This window comes from Euprymna scolopes, chromosome 31, assembly GCF_053919585.1.
Source record: "Euprymna scolopes isolate OS-2025 chromosome 31, ASM5391958v1, whole genome shotgun sequence".
Taxonomy (NCBI): Eukaryota; Metazoa; Mollusca; class Cephalopoda; order Sepiida; family Sepiolidae; genus Euprymna; species Euprymna scolopes.
The window spans coordinates 49,185,705-49,199,773 of record NC_136512.1 but is presented as its reverse complement, the minus strand read 5'-3'; the positions used below and the strand labels follow the sequence as shown (position 1 = coordinate 49,199,773).

The following is a 14,069-nucleotide window of genomic DNA, read 5'->3' as shown; positions in this document are numbered from 1 at the left end:
TTTACAACCCAACTGCATTTATTACCAAAGTAACTGTGTTTATTACCATTTGTAATAGAAACTGTATTTATTAAGATGTTTAGTTAGTGCATGCATTTACTGCCATTTTAACTAAATCACTGTAGTTATTACTATTTGTATAAAATAACTTGATTCCTTATCATTTAAAAATACTGCATTTATTATAAACTAACATTTCAACATGGCGTTGCCCGGGTGTTTGAAGGTGTATGTTGAGCAAAAATAAAAAAGCGGTCAATTTTTTAAAACTTTCACCCATATTATGATCCCTAAAGATTTATTGTTTTGGGTTCAAATCAGGTTATTAAGTTAGATTCATGTACAAGGAACCTGTATCTAAAATTTCAATTGTTTAGACCCAAAATTGTCGGAGGAGTTTGGTAGAGTTCTCAAAGATCGAATTGTTGAAATTTGACCCCTTAACAGCCAAATTTCTGGCCGAAAACCGATCACAAAGATTTTCCCATATCTCAGTACTTTGTATATCAAATTTCGAGTCTGTAGACTAAACATAGACAGAGTTATTGCATAGAAAAATGTACACACAGGCACGTTCACTTTTATATATATATATATATATATATATATATATATATATATATATATATATATATATATATATGTATATGTATATGTATATATATATATATATATATATAGATTTAAAAAAATAAAGGTATTACGAATTTTACAAAAAACTGTATTTATTTTAATTAAAAAATTGTATTACTGTTTTTACAAAAGAACTTCATTATTACAATTTTTACAAAATAACTGTATTATTACAATTTTTATACATAAATATATTTATTACAATTTTTATGCATGAATATATCTATTACTATTAAAAAACTGTATTTATTCAAATTTGTAATACATATCTTTATTTATAACTATTTTTAATAAAAAACTGTATTGATTACAATTTTGAATAAATAACTTCCAATTTTTCATGAATATCTATATTTCTTACAATTTTTCCAAACTGTATTCATTACTATTTATACTGTATTACTGCTTGGCCTAACGTTCACAGGAAACATGAGTTGGAACAATTATATTGAAAACATTGCCAGGGCCGCTGCAAAAAAGGTAGGCTCCCTCTACCGTGCTAGAAAACTACTGACACCTGAAAGTATCCTGCACCTCTATAAGGCCACCATTCACCCATGTATGGAGTATTGTTGTCACATTTGGGCTGGTGCATCTGCTGCTAGTCTCTCACTCCTAGACAAGGTTCTGAACTGGCATCTAAGCTTCAGCCTCTGTCCCATCGACGAAACGTTGCATCCCTCTGCCTGTTCTACAAGTATTTTAATGGTGAATGATCTGACGAACTGCAGACACTTGTGCCCCCACGATGTAGACACCTTCGACAAACCCGACAGGCAGCTAAATCCCACCCCATCACAGTAGAGATCTCTAGATGTAAAAGATATTTCTACTCCACTAGTTTCTTCCCCAGAACCGCTAGACTCTGGAATTCCATTCCAGGTCCCTGCTTCTTAACTGTACTGACATGCAGAAGTTCAAGTGTAACGTGAACCGACATCTTGCTGCCCAAATCCCAACATAGTGCCCCAGCAGTTGCTGCCCCTGAAAGTCGCTCCCTACACCAAAGTGGCAATGTGCCTTGTTTGGGGTGAAAATGTAATAAAAAAAATAAATAAATAAATTTCTTACTATTTTGTATAAAAAATTGTACTTATTACAATTTTAAAGAAATAACTGTATTTATTACATTTTTGTATAAATAAAAATTTATTTGTATTTAAAATATTTTTATTAAATAACTTTAAATAGATACAAATACGTTTTTTCGTATTCATTACAATTTTTATTAAATAACTGTAATTATTATAATTTTTATTAAATAACTGTATTTATTACAATTTTTAATAAATATTTGTATTTATTACAATTTTTAATAAATATTTGTATTTATTACTATTTTTACTTCATGACTGTATTTTTTACAAATTTTAATAAATATCTGTAATTATAAAAAAATATCTGTATTTCTCATCGCTCTTACGAAATAGCTGTATATTTTTTCTAAATAACTGTATTTATTTCGATTTAATTCAATAACTGTATTTATTACTATTTTCAGTAAATAACTGTATCATATTCAAGTGTAAATAAAAAACTGTATTTATTACAGTTTTTTATAAATAACTTGATTTATTACAATGATTTATGAATTTCTGTATTTATCACTATTTTTACTAAGGAACAGCAGTCTTACAATTTAAATAAGTAACTGTATTTATGACGCTTTTTATCAAATAACTATATTTATTTCAATTTTTAATAAATAACTGTATTTATTAGTATTTTATTAAATGACCTTATTCATTATGTTTTCGATTACTGCATTTATAACAATTTTAACAAAATAACTTTATTACAATTTATGAAATAGCTGTATTTATTATTTGCTACTTAATTAACATATGTATTACTTTTTTTACATTATTTAATAAAAACCGTATTTATTATCAATTTAAATAAAAAACTGCATTTATTTTTTATCATGTTTAACAAAATAATTATATTTCTTTCTATTTTTACTTACAACTATATTCATTGCCATTTTCACTAAAAAACTATTTTTAACCTTTTTACTGACATTTTTACTACATATTACTAAAGTATTTACTTTTTTACTTATAAGTACATTTAGTAAAATTTAACTAAAAATTATATTTATTACCATTTTTACTAAATTCATGATTCATTAAAACTTTCGATAAACAACTTTATCAATAACCATATTTACAAGCAACCGTATATTTTACTATATCTATTAAATAATCGTATTTATTACAATTTTACTAAATAACTGTATTTCTTACAATTTTTTTCAATAACTGCGTTTAATTCTATTTTTTAAATGACTGTAGTTATTACTATATTTACTAAATAAGTGTACTTAAAAGAAATTTAAAAAAATAAATGCATGTATTACTATTTTCCCTAAATAGCTATATTTATTACCATTTTAAAATAATTGAATTTATTACCATTTTTTATTAATTAACTACATTTTTTTATTTTTACCAAAAACTCTATTTATTACCATTTTTACAAAATAACTGAATTTTTGCCATTTTTAAATAACTGAATTTATTAGTATTTTATTAAATAACTATTTATTACCATATTTATAAATTAACTATTTATTACCATTTTTACGAAATAACAGTATTTAATTACAGTTTTTAATAAGTAACTATTTAATAATAACTGTATTTATTACCATTTTACTAAATAATATATATCATTTTTATTAAATGACTGCATTTATTATTTTTATTACATTAATGTATTTCTTACAATTTTTACTAAATAACTATATTTATTTCCATTTTTAATAAATAACTGTGTTATTATTTTTATTAAATAACGGTATTTATTACCATTTTTACTAAATATCTATATTTATTACTGTTTTTATTGAATAACTGTATTAATTTCAATGTTATAATAAATAATGGTATTTATTTCTATTTTTTTAATTAGCTGTATTTGTTACTATTCTGCTAAATTAGTTAATTCATTGCCATTTTTATTGAATAACTTTATTTATTACTATTTTAAAATATAACTGTATAAAATCAGTAACTGTATTAAATCACTTTATTTTTTTTTACAATTTTTAGGAAATTACTGCAATTATCACCATTTTGACTTTTTAACTGTATTTTTACCATATATTTCCAAAACTGTGTTATCATCATTTTTTGTAAATATCTGTAGTTATTACTATTTTACTAAATAACTGCATTTATTACCATTTTTTATAAATAACATTTTACTTAATAATCCTGCCATGTGTTGCTGTGGCTCAAATGGGTGCAATGGAAAAATGAAGAAATGCATGTTTCTTATAGGTTTAATTTCCCATTTCGTATAGGTGCACAGTTTTTGTTGTTCCATTTTCTTAGATGATATAGAGATTTTTTTTTGGTTTGATGACTCTTGAACACGTGTCTATGTGAAAAAAACAGTTAGTGTATAGCTGTAAGCCACACAGTTGTAAAGATTGTTCCCTGAGCTTTGTTGATGGTTGTTGCAAAATTGGAAAGTGCAATTTCCTAAAGTGTAATGGTGTATCTGGTGGAATCATAGGAATGCGTGAAATGAAGATATATTCACCTATGACAGGTTTTGTTAAGATAGTTGTTTCTAAGATATTGTTTGTTAATTTTTTTTACTGCAAGCCATGTACCATTGCAAAGCTTGAAATGGTTTATATTTCATAACATAATAATTAGTATGCCAATTGTAGTACATGTGGTGGCATGCCTAGCAAATCTAGCTGGGATAATTAACCACTTTATCTGCTTCCACAACAGTGTTGATAGATTTGTATATGATTATCTCACTTGAAATTTTACGTTGAATAACAGCATTAAGTTTATGGACGTCTTTGTAATGAGCTGCAAGAATAGCTCATTCACTCAGTCAAGTGGAATTCATATAATTAATTTGAATATCTGGAAAAAACTTTTTGAGCAACTCTTCTTTTGATGTAATAAAATTAAGTTAAGAGTCAAAGAATTTTGCCCTTAACTCGGATCAGTCAGAACTTTTCCACACCCAATTTCTTACAAGTGATGCAAAAATTAATGTGCAGATCGAGCAGTCTGCAACTTTTGCATATTCTGAGTTAAGTTTAATGTCTTCACATGGCACCTAAAAAGTAGAGTATTTGAGGCAAGTATTTATTTCATCTGCTGGTGTTAATTGAGGATTGTAGGTAATATTTGTCTGAAATCTCCTGCAAGCAATATTACTGCATTCCCAAATGGTCTGACATTGCCATGCAAATCTTGCAAGAGCTTCAAGTGATTTTTTGCGTGCTATTATGCATTCATTGCAAACAATAAGTTTGCATTTTTGCAATATTTTTCCCCATACTGGATGTTTTGGAGGTGTTGAATATGAGATTTTTGAAGAATTGAATGTTTAATAGTAGTTTTAAAATAGAATAAATAGTTCTTCTACTTGGTAACAAGGTCGCCGGTATTCCGCTTGCAGCAAGGTCTAAGGCTATGTCATTTTGTCACTGAATGGCTGCCAAACTCAATTTAATTAGAAAGGTTTTACCAGTTACTCATGGTGCTGTTCAAGGTAGCAGTAATTTCCAAATAACTTCTAATCTCACAGTAAGTAAATTAGGTGACTAAAATAGGATTTATCCATGTTTTGACAATGCCTTCTTCACTGTAATTAATTTAGGAGACTAAAATATGATGAGGGATTAGATAGAGAGGAAGATATATAGATAGAAAAGAGACAGTTAGAGAAAAATAGAGAAAGAAAAGGAGATAGAGAGTGATAGAGGGATTGAGAGATAGACAGAGAGAGGGAAGAGTTAGAAACAGAGAGGGAGCGAGACAGGAAAGGAGAGAAGAGGAGAGAGAGAGGGGGTTAGAGAGAGAAAGGGGCTCAAAGAGATGGAGAGGGTGATAGGTTGAGAGAGAGAGAGAGAGAGAGGGGGAAGAGATGATGGAGAGAGATATTAAGAGAGGAAGAGAGAGAGGGGGGAGAGAAACAGAGGGTGAATTACATTTTTTTTTCCTCAATCAGTAGAGGAGAAATCCTTCGAGACTGAGGCAAATTTTATTTTTGTTACTATCCAGAGTGCTCTTTTTTTAGGGAGCTAGAGTTTCCACACATTAGACCGGGTTATCTGTACTTTCACCTAACAATTTAATAAACAAAAAGATATTGTAAAACATGATGTCAACAGCCAGATAAAGCCGAGCGTTGCCGATGTAATAATAACAAAACTATGTGAAAAAAATTAGAAAGTAAAATTTTAAATGTAGAAACAAAACATCAACAGAAAAAAACACAAAAAACCCAAAAAACCTACCGTCCATTTGTATTTCTTATTAAATATTTGTGGAAAACATCATTTTTTTTGTCAAATAATTAAATTTTAAGCTATTTTTGCAATAAATAACAGCAAATTCCTTAATTTTTACAACTTGCCCCCGCATATTATAAACACCCCAACCTCCCCATGTAAAAAATGGCTTTCGAAATCCCCCCCCCAACGTCACCATGTTAAGAACGACTTTCGGGGTTTGGGGGCTGTTTAATCTGAAAGCCATTTTTAACATGGGGAGATTATTGTGATTCTAATACGCCGGGGCAAGTCGTAAAAATTAACCTGCAACTTTTTGTTAAAGTATTTTTTTTTTATAGTTTAGAAAAAGTGAAACAAACTTTTTTGTGTATTTTTTTCATGTATTTAAACAACAAACAAAACTGGTGTATATATATTGCCGAATCCCGGCGAGTAGTTTTATTGTTATGCCAGGGAAAGAAAAAGCAGGAAGGAAAAGAAAAAAAACCCAAATTAATGCAATTTTTTCTATAAAAAAACATACAAACTGGATAAATCGTATACTTATCGATATGAAAAGTCACTAAATCCGTACAATAAAAGCAAAAAGTATTTCTGGTAAGTAACCTCGGCTGAAATTGGAACGGAATGTAACGATGTTGAAAAAAGCTTTTTTAATAGGGTAATATTTTTTACTTTTTAATATTCAAAAACACAGTTGGGTTATATACAATCATTCTTGCAAAATATAACGAACAACGGACTTGTAGTTTTCTAGTTTAGTTAAGCTGAACAAACCAAACGTTTCATTTTTATATACATAGATTGTATTCATTATTGTCGCCTGTTCACACACACATAACAGTTGGTAGCTAAAAACGCACTGATCGATAGGGGTTAAGCTGTCAAAATTGATCTCACCAGAGGTGAATCAATCAAGTAATTGAACCCCACAGCTGTCAGTATAAGGGTTACTGAGAGTACAGTAGTCAATGGGATAATATAGTAATCGTTAGTAGTAGAAAATTGGTAAATTGGATTACTTAAGAGGACGGTTCATCAAGAATTTGTTTACATTGGAATTGAGGACAACTAAATTGTAGTCAGATGGAAAACAGGCGTGCAATTTTGTTCATGAAATCTGCATTTAGGTTTAGGCACAGATAAAGAGTGGGGAAAATTGTTGACACTGGTTTTAACTAGATGAGTGTTTTTCTGAAAGTTTGGCGAGGGGATACCATAGATTGGGGCTCAGATGAGCACTTAACATGGAAATAACGATAAAGCAGACAAACTTGTAACGTCTCTTCTGTGGGAAAGAGGTTGCAGAGAAGAGAAAACGACATCCGTTACTAGGCTACGAACTCTATTTTGAACTCTGTCAAGGAAGGATGAGCTGCTTCATGCAGCTCCTGCCCAGATGTGGCAACAGTACTCCATCCTTGGACGTACTTGGCTTTTATTTAGATAGAGAATAGCATCAGTGGCATATCTAGTGGAGCGGTAGAAAAAACCCACCATTTTTCCAGCGACCTTAACAACTGACTTGATGTACGTGTTCCATTTCAAATCAAGAGTAAAGGTCAAGCCCAGAAGCTTATCAAAAGATGGAGCCTCCCCAAGACGAGAACCATTCATTTCAATTGATGCCAGATGGGGATCAGAGCATTGATGATATAAAGATAGAAGCTTGATTTTAAATGTGCATTAAAAAGTAACCAGCCACTTTTTTCCCCATTGTACCACATGATTATGATCAGAGGAGAGAGAATCAGAGAGAACTGGGTCATTTACGGCCTTTAATATGTTGCCATGGATGGTAATGTCATCTGCATAAATTTTTTCTTTTTTTTACAAGCTGGTCACCACTTATCAAGGCCGAAAGCCACTCAGGGATAAGGGTTATTGTGTGTACAGTACGTTAGTGTGGATATTTAGATGGTCTACTTAAGGGGCGGTTCATCAGGAATTTGTTTATGTTGGACTTGAAGACATCCAAGTTGTAGTCAGGAGGGAAACAGGTAGACGGAACAGAGTTCCACAGGCGTGCAGTTCTAAGAAAGAAGCGTTGTTCATGGAATCTACGTTTTGATTTAGGCATAGATAAAGAGTGGGGAAAGTTTTTGGCAGTGGATTCAGCTAGACGGGTGATTTTGTAAAAGATTGGCGTGGGTGGACCAGAGATTGGAGTTCAGACGAGCACCTGCATTGGAAATAACGATAAAACAAAGATAGGCTTGCAACGTGTCTTCTGTGGGAGAGAGGTTGCAGGGAAGAGAAAAGGGCATCACCCACTAAGCTACCAAGTCTATTTTGTACTCTGTCAAGGCAAGATAGGCTGTTTTTAGCAGCTCCTGCCTAGATATGGCAGCAGTACTCCATCCTTGGACGTACTTGGCTTTTATATAGATAGAGAATTGCATCAGTAGTGAGATATCTTCTGGAGCGGTAGAAGGATCCCACTATCTTTCCAGCGACCTTGGCAACAGACTTGATGTACGTGTTCCATTTCAGATCAGGTCAAGCCCAGAAGCTTGTCAAAATATGAGGCTTCTCCTAGACGAGAGCTATCCATTACAATTGATGCCAGATGGGGATCAGAGCGTTGATAGGAGTTTGATTATAGATGCATTAAAGGTAACCAGCCACGTCTTCCCCCACTGAACCACTCGTTTGAGATCAGAGGAGAGAGAATCAGAGAGAGCTTTGTCATTTACAGCCTGTGTATGTGTTGCTGTAGATGGTCGTGTCATCAGCATAGATGTCAACGAATGATTTAAGTATGTTTTTAGGGAGATAATTGATGTAGATCAGGAAGAGAGTTGGGCCCAGGATGGACCCTTGAGGGACTCCAGCATTAAGACTGCAGGCCTCTGATTTTTGTCCATCAACCACTACTCTTATGAGCCTATCAGAGAGAAATGATTTAATGATAGAGAGAATATTTCCAGTTATTCCGTAGCTGGAGATCTTGTGAAGTAGGCCTTTATGCCATACCTTGTCAAAGGCCTTTGATATGTCAAGAGCAATTGCCCTGGAAAGGAAGCCTTTGTCAAGAGATTCACTAATCCTATGAGATATAGCAGGTAGCACATCTTGCAGAACGGAAACCATATTGAGTGTCATTAAAAAGGTTATTTCTGCTGAGGTGGTCATGGTTGACTATTTCTCTATTTAATATAGATCGGTTTATGCCTACAATTAACTATTCGGTCAGATCTGATACTATGGAGGACACATCCTTTTTAAACATGGAATGCAGGGGTAGATTGAATATAAGTGTACGGAGCTATCCCAGTCAGTGGTAGAGTATCAATATACAGTACGGTGGAGAGGCACCTCTGAAGCATTTCGCTTTTATCTTAACTGATACAACTGAGTGGTCGGAAGATCCCAGAGGAGACAGAACAGAACTTGAACATAGCTCAGGGGAAGTTGTGAGAAAAAGGTCTAGAAGGCTAGCATACTGACCGGAAGTATCGGGTGAATTTGTGAACAATCTGGGTGAGGTCATAGGCAATGGCAAAATTATGATAGAACCTCCCCTCATCATCTGTCTTGTTAGAGTGGGTCAGCCATTCCACATTGTGGACATTGAAGTCACCACAAATGTGGATATTAGCTGAAGGGTGAGCAGACAGGATGTGGTCAATTTTTTTCAGATATGCTCTTAAAGATAGTAACTCCGCTATAAATTCAGTGGTGTAAGCAAGTGCAACCCGGAAGCACATATAAGGTAAATTAGGGTCTTCTCTGGAGATATCCCTACTACACGGAAAGCCATCTTTAATGTAGGCACATATTCCATGTCCATTGTTGTATCAGTTAAGATAAAAACGAAATACAATAAGTCTTCAGATGTACCTCTCCACTATACTGTATATTGATACTCTACCGCTGACTGGGATAGCTTCTGTACACTTATATCCGATCTCCCCCTGCATTTCATGTTTAAAAAGGATGTGTCCTCCATAATATCAGATCTGACCGAATGGTTAATTGTAGGCATAGACCGATCAATACCATCCAAAAAATTCCAACAAAAACCTAACAGGCATCGATGGTTCTCCCCAGAATGTGCTGCTGCCATCGCGCACAGAAATCACTTTTTCCATAGCTATCAACGTAATAGATGCACTGAGACTAAAGCTGCCTTCAGGAATGCCAGCAACCACTGCAAAAGAGTAATAAAAAATGCAAGAGAGCTATATGCTCAGTCCATTAAATCCAAAGTAGCTGAGCAGCGGCTTGGTTCCCACCAGTTTTGGCAAATAGCAAATAGAATCCTGAACAGAAGTGTGCGTTCAATCCCAACCATCATCAATGGACCTGAGGTCATCCCGTCAGCATCAGATAAGGTCAAACTATTTGCCAAGAACTTTGCAGCTAATTCTACCCTATGTGACGAAGGTCATCAACTCCCTGTATTTCCTCCTATAATGGACAACACGCTCTGCAACATACAAATATCTGTGCATGAGGTTGCGAAGCTAATCAAGAACCTTGATTCCAGTAAAGCAACTGGCCCTGACGGCATTCCAATCATTGTGCTGAAAAAAGCTTCAACCAGAACTTGCCCCCATACTTACAAAACTGTTTAAGCGTTGCCTTAAAGAGAAGTGCTTCCCAACACCCTGGAAAACCTCATCAGTATGCTCTGTATTTAAGAATTCAGGTGATAAGTCATCTCCCTCTCAATACAGACCAATAAGTCTCCTGTGTGTCATGAGTAAGCTGCTGGAATCCATATTAAATAGAGAAGTAGTCAACCACCTCAGCAGAAATAACCTTCTTACTGACATGCAATATGGTTTCCGTTCTGCCAGATCTACAGCAGATGTGCTGTTATATCTCATAGGATTAGTGAATCTCTTGACAAAGACTTCCTCTCTAGGGCAATTGCTCTTGACATATCAAAGCCCTTCGATAAGGTATGACATAAGGGCCTACTTCACAAGATTTCCAGCTACGGTATAACTGGAAATGTTTTCTCGATCATTAAATCATTTCTCTCCAATAGGCTTATAAGAGTAGTGGTTGATGGGCAGAAATCAGAGGCCTTCAATATTAATGCTGGAGTCCCTGAGGGGTCCATCCTGTGCCCAACTCTCTCCCTGATATACATCAATTATCTCCCTAAACACATACTTAAATCATTCGTAGACATCTATGCTGATGACGCAACCACCTATAGCAACACATTAAAGGCCGTAAATGACAAAATTCTCTCAGATTCTCTCTCCTCTGATCTTGAGCGCGTGGTACAGTGGGGGAGACGTGGCTGGTTACCTTTAATGCATCTAAAATCAAGCTCCTATCTTTACATCATCAATGCTCTGATCCCCATCTGACATCAATTGAAATGGGTGGCTCTCGTCAAGGGGAAGCTCCATGTTTTGATAAGCTTCTGGGCTTGACCTTTACTCCTGACCTGAAATGGAACACGTACATCAAGTCAGTTGCCAAGGTCACTGGAAAAATGGTAGGATCCTTCTACCGCTCGAGAAGATATCTCACTACTGATGCAATTCTCTATCTGTATAAAGGCCAAGTACGTCCAAGGATGGAGTACTGCTGCCACATCTGGGCAGGAGCTGCTAAAAACAGCCTATCCTGCCTTAACAGAGTACAAAATAGGCTTCATGGCCTAGTGGGTGATGCCCTTTTCTCTTCTTTGTAACCTTTCTCCTACAGGAGAGATGTTGCAGGCCTGTCTTTGTTTTATCATCACTACCATGGCAGGTGCTCGTCTGAACTCCAATCTCTGGTCCCCCCCTCGCCAATCTTTCATGATAAACACCTGCCTAGCTGAAACCACTGTCAAAGACTTTCCCCACTCCTTATCTGTGCCAAAATCAAAACGTAGATTCCATGAACAAAGCTTCTTTCTTAGAAGTGCACACCTGTGAAACTCTGTTCCGGTTGCCTGTTTCCCACCTGACTACAACCTGGATGTCTTCAAGTCCAATGTAAACAAATTCCTGATGAACCGCCTCCTTAAGTAAGATACTTTATCAAATCTTCAACACTAACATACTGTACACACAATAACCCTTATCCCCGAGTGGCTTCCGAGCCTTGATGAGTGGTGACTACCTTATAAAAAAAAAAAAAAAAAAATTGAGGGTTCTTTTGTTCGCCAGGGGTGTGTTTGGACAAACATATATAAAGCCACGTGAAATTGGTCACGTTTGAAAAACACACTTCTGACGTCATAGACAAAGGACATTTCTCCATATTATGGGTTCGGATTTTAGTTAGTCAGCAAGAGAGCCAGTCAGGCAGTTAGGCAGAAACTTGGGAGTTGAGAGTTGGAGAGTGAAAGTCAGTCAGTTGGTCATTTGATCCCTTGGAAGCGAAGGGAGAATATTTAAACTATGTAGATCCAAATTTGAATTCCTGACGGTATCGACCGGTCGATCAGATGAATAAAGAAGTCATCATTATGTTGTAACTGTTGTCTTGTGTCATCCTTCATCATGAACGAAAGGTTTATCATCTTATGATGAACATTGTGTAACCTTTCAAAGATTATGTATTTCCCTTCCTCTGTGTTAAGAACTGTGCATCATATCACCCTCTCCTCAATATATGTTAAAAAGAACAATCCCCTGTCTGATAGAAATGTCATTATCATTCTATTTGTGTTATAAGAACTGTTAATACGAAGTCTCCAAGAAATATAAGAACTGTATAAATGTCTCCCTCAGCATCGTTATATATATGACCCCATCATCTTTCAAAATGAGCCCCCTGTTACGCAACATTGATACGTCAAGAGCAATTGCCCTAGAGAGGAAACCTCTGTTGAGAGATTCGCCAATCCTATGAGATAAAACTGTAAGCACGCCTGCTGTAGACTGATGTAGATCTAGCAGAACGCAAATCATATTGCATGTCACTAAGAAGGTTATTTTTGCTGAGATAGTTGACTACTTCTCTATTTAGCACAGATTCAGACAGCTTACCTATGACGCACAGGAGACTTAAATAAGTGTATTTATTACCATTTTTATTAAATAATTGCACTTATTACGATTTTTTTAAATAACTGTATTTATTACAATTTTTATTAAAAAACTAAATTTTTTATCATTTTTATTTAATAACTGTATCATTACTATCTTTATAAACTAACTGTATTTATTATCATTTTTTAAATAACTGTATTTAGTACCATTTTTACTAACTATATTTTTTCATTATTATTCAATAACTGTATTTATTATCATTTTTACTAACTGCATTTATTTTTATTTTTACTTGGTCAACGTTTTTATAAACTGATGTTAAAATATGTGATGTTTTCACTACTTACCAAATCCTGGCAATAAGATATTGAAAATCAGACAAACCACTGCAATTTCTATGGGCAGATAAGGAATACATGTTTGGAACAAAGCTGTGTTTTCACGTGTAGTCAAATTCTCTTCATCATTTTCTTCTGTTAGTTCTGGGTGTGCCACTTCTGCCTTGAGGGACAATGAATAAGAAGTTACCGACTGAGCTGATACTGGACGAGAGTGATTCTTATTTTGCTCTTCCTTTTCTTGTTCATGAAAAGACTTTTCGGGCATTATCATTAATGCCACAACACCATGAAGATTCTTCATTTCTTGGGTGCAATCAGAAGAATTGTCTCTTACCCTCTTTTGTGTCATAGAATGTTCTTTCTTTTCAGAACTTTTTTCAACTTTTTCATCGTTAGGTTCTTGCAAATTCGAAGGTAGTTTAGTTTCTTCATGGAAATTGTCAAATTTTTTAATTGTTTTTTCTTTATTCATTCTAATATTTTGATATTATAATATCAAAATATTATAATATAATATTATAATATTTCAATATTTTAATATTCTTATACTCTAATATTTTAATAGCCACGTATTGTCCAAGGTGAAGATTTCTGAAAAATAAAAGAAATACATTTTTTTAGTATTATTTCATTCTGAGAATTCATAAACACAATTCTGCTTATGTTTCATTCATAGCGTTTTTTTTTTAATTTTTACTTTTTTGCTGTTGCTTTATTTTATTAATCGCCAATCGAAAAAAAGACACTAAAATATAACTTACTGGACGAGATTAGGTCATGTGCAAGATTGCCAGCATGTTATTTAAGTATTAAAAGCCGTATTCTTCATTTTATTGCATCTGACATCCAAAGAGTTCTTTATGTCAATTTTGT

At 33.8% G+C, this 14,069-nt stretch overlaps 1 protein-coding gene across 1 annotated transcript in view; it reads right to left on the bottom strand.

The window, feature by feature from the left end:
* LOC145255525 (uncharacterized) overlaps positions 1–13,781 on the bottom strand; it is a 152,787-nt gene extending 139,006 nt beyond the window's left edge. The window contains exon 1 of the mRNA XM_080113985.1: positions 13,203–13,781. Coding sequence (XP_079970111.1) covers positions 13,203–13,668 — 466 coding nt within the window. The 5' untranslated portion in view covers positions 13,669–13,781. The remainder of the gene's footprint in view (positions 1–13,202) is intronic.
* Between the last annotated feature and the right edge of the window lie 288 nt (positions 13,782–14,069).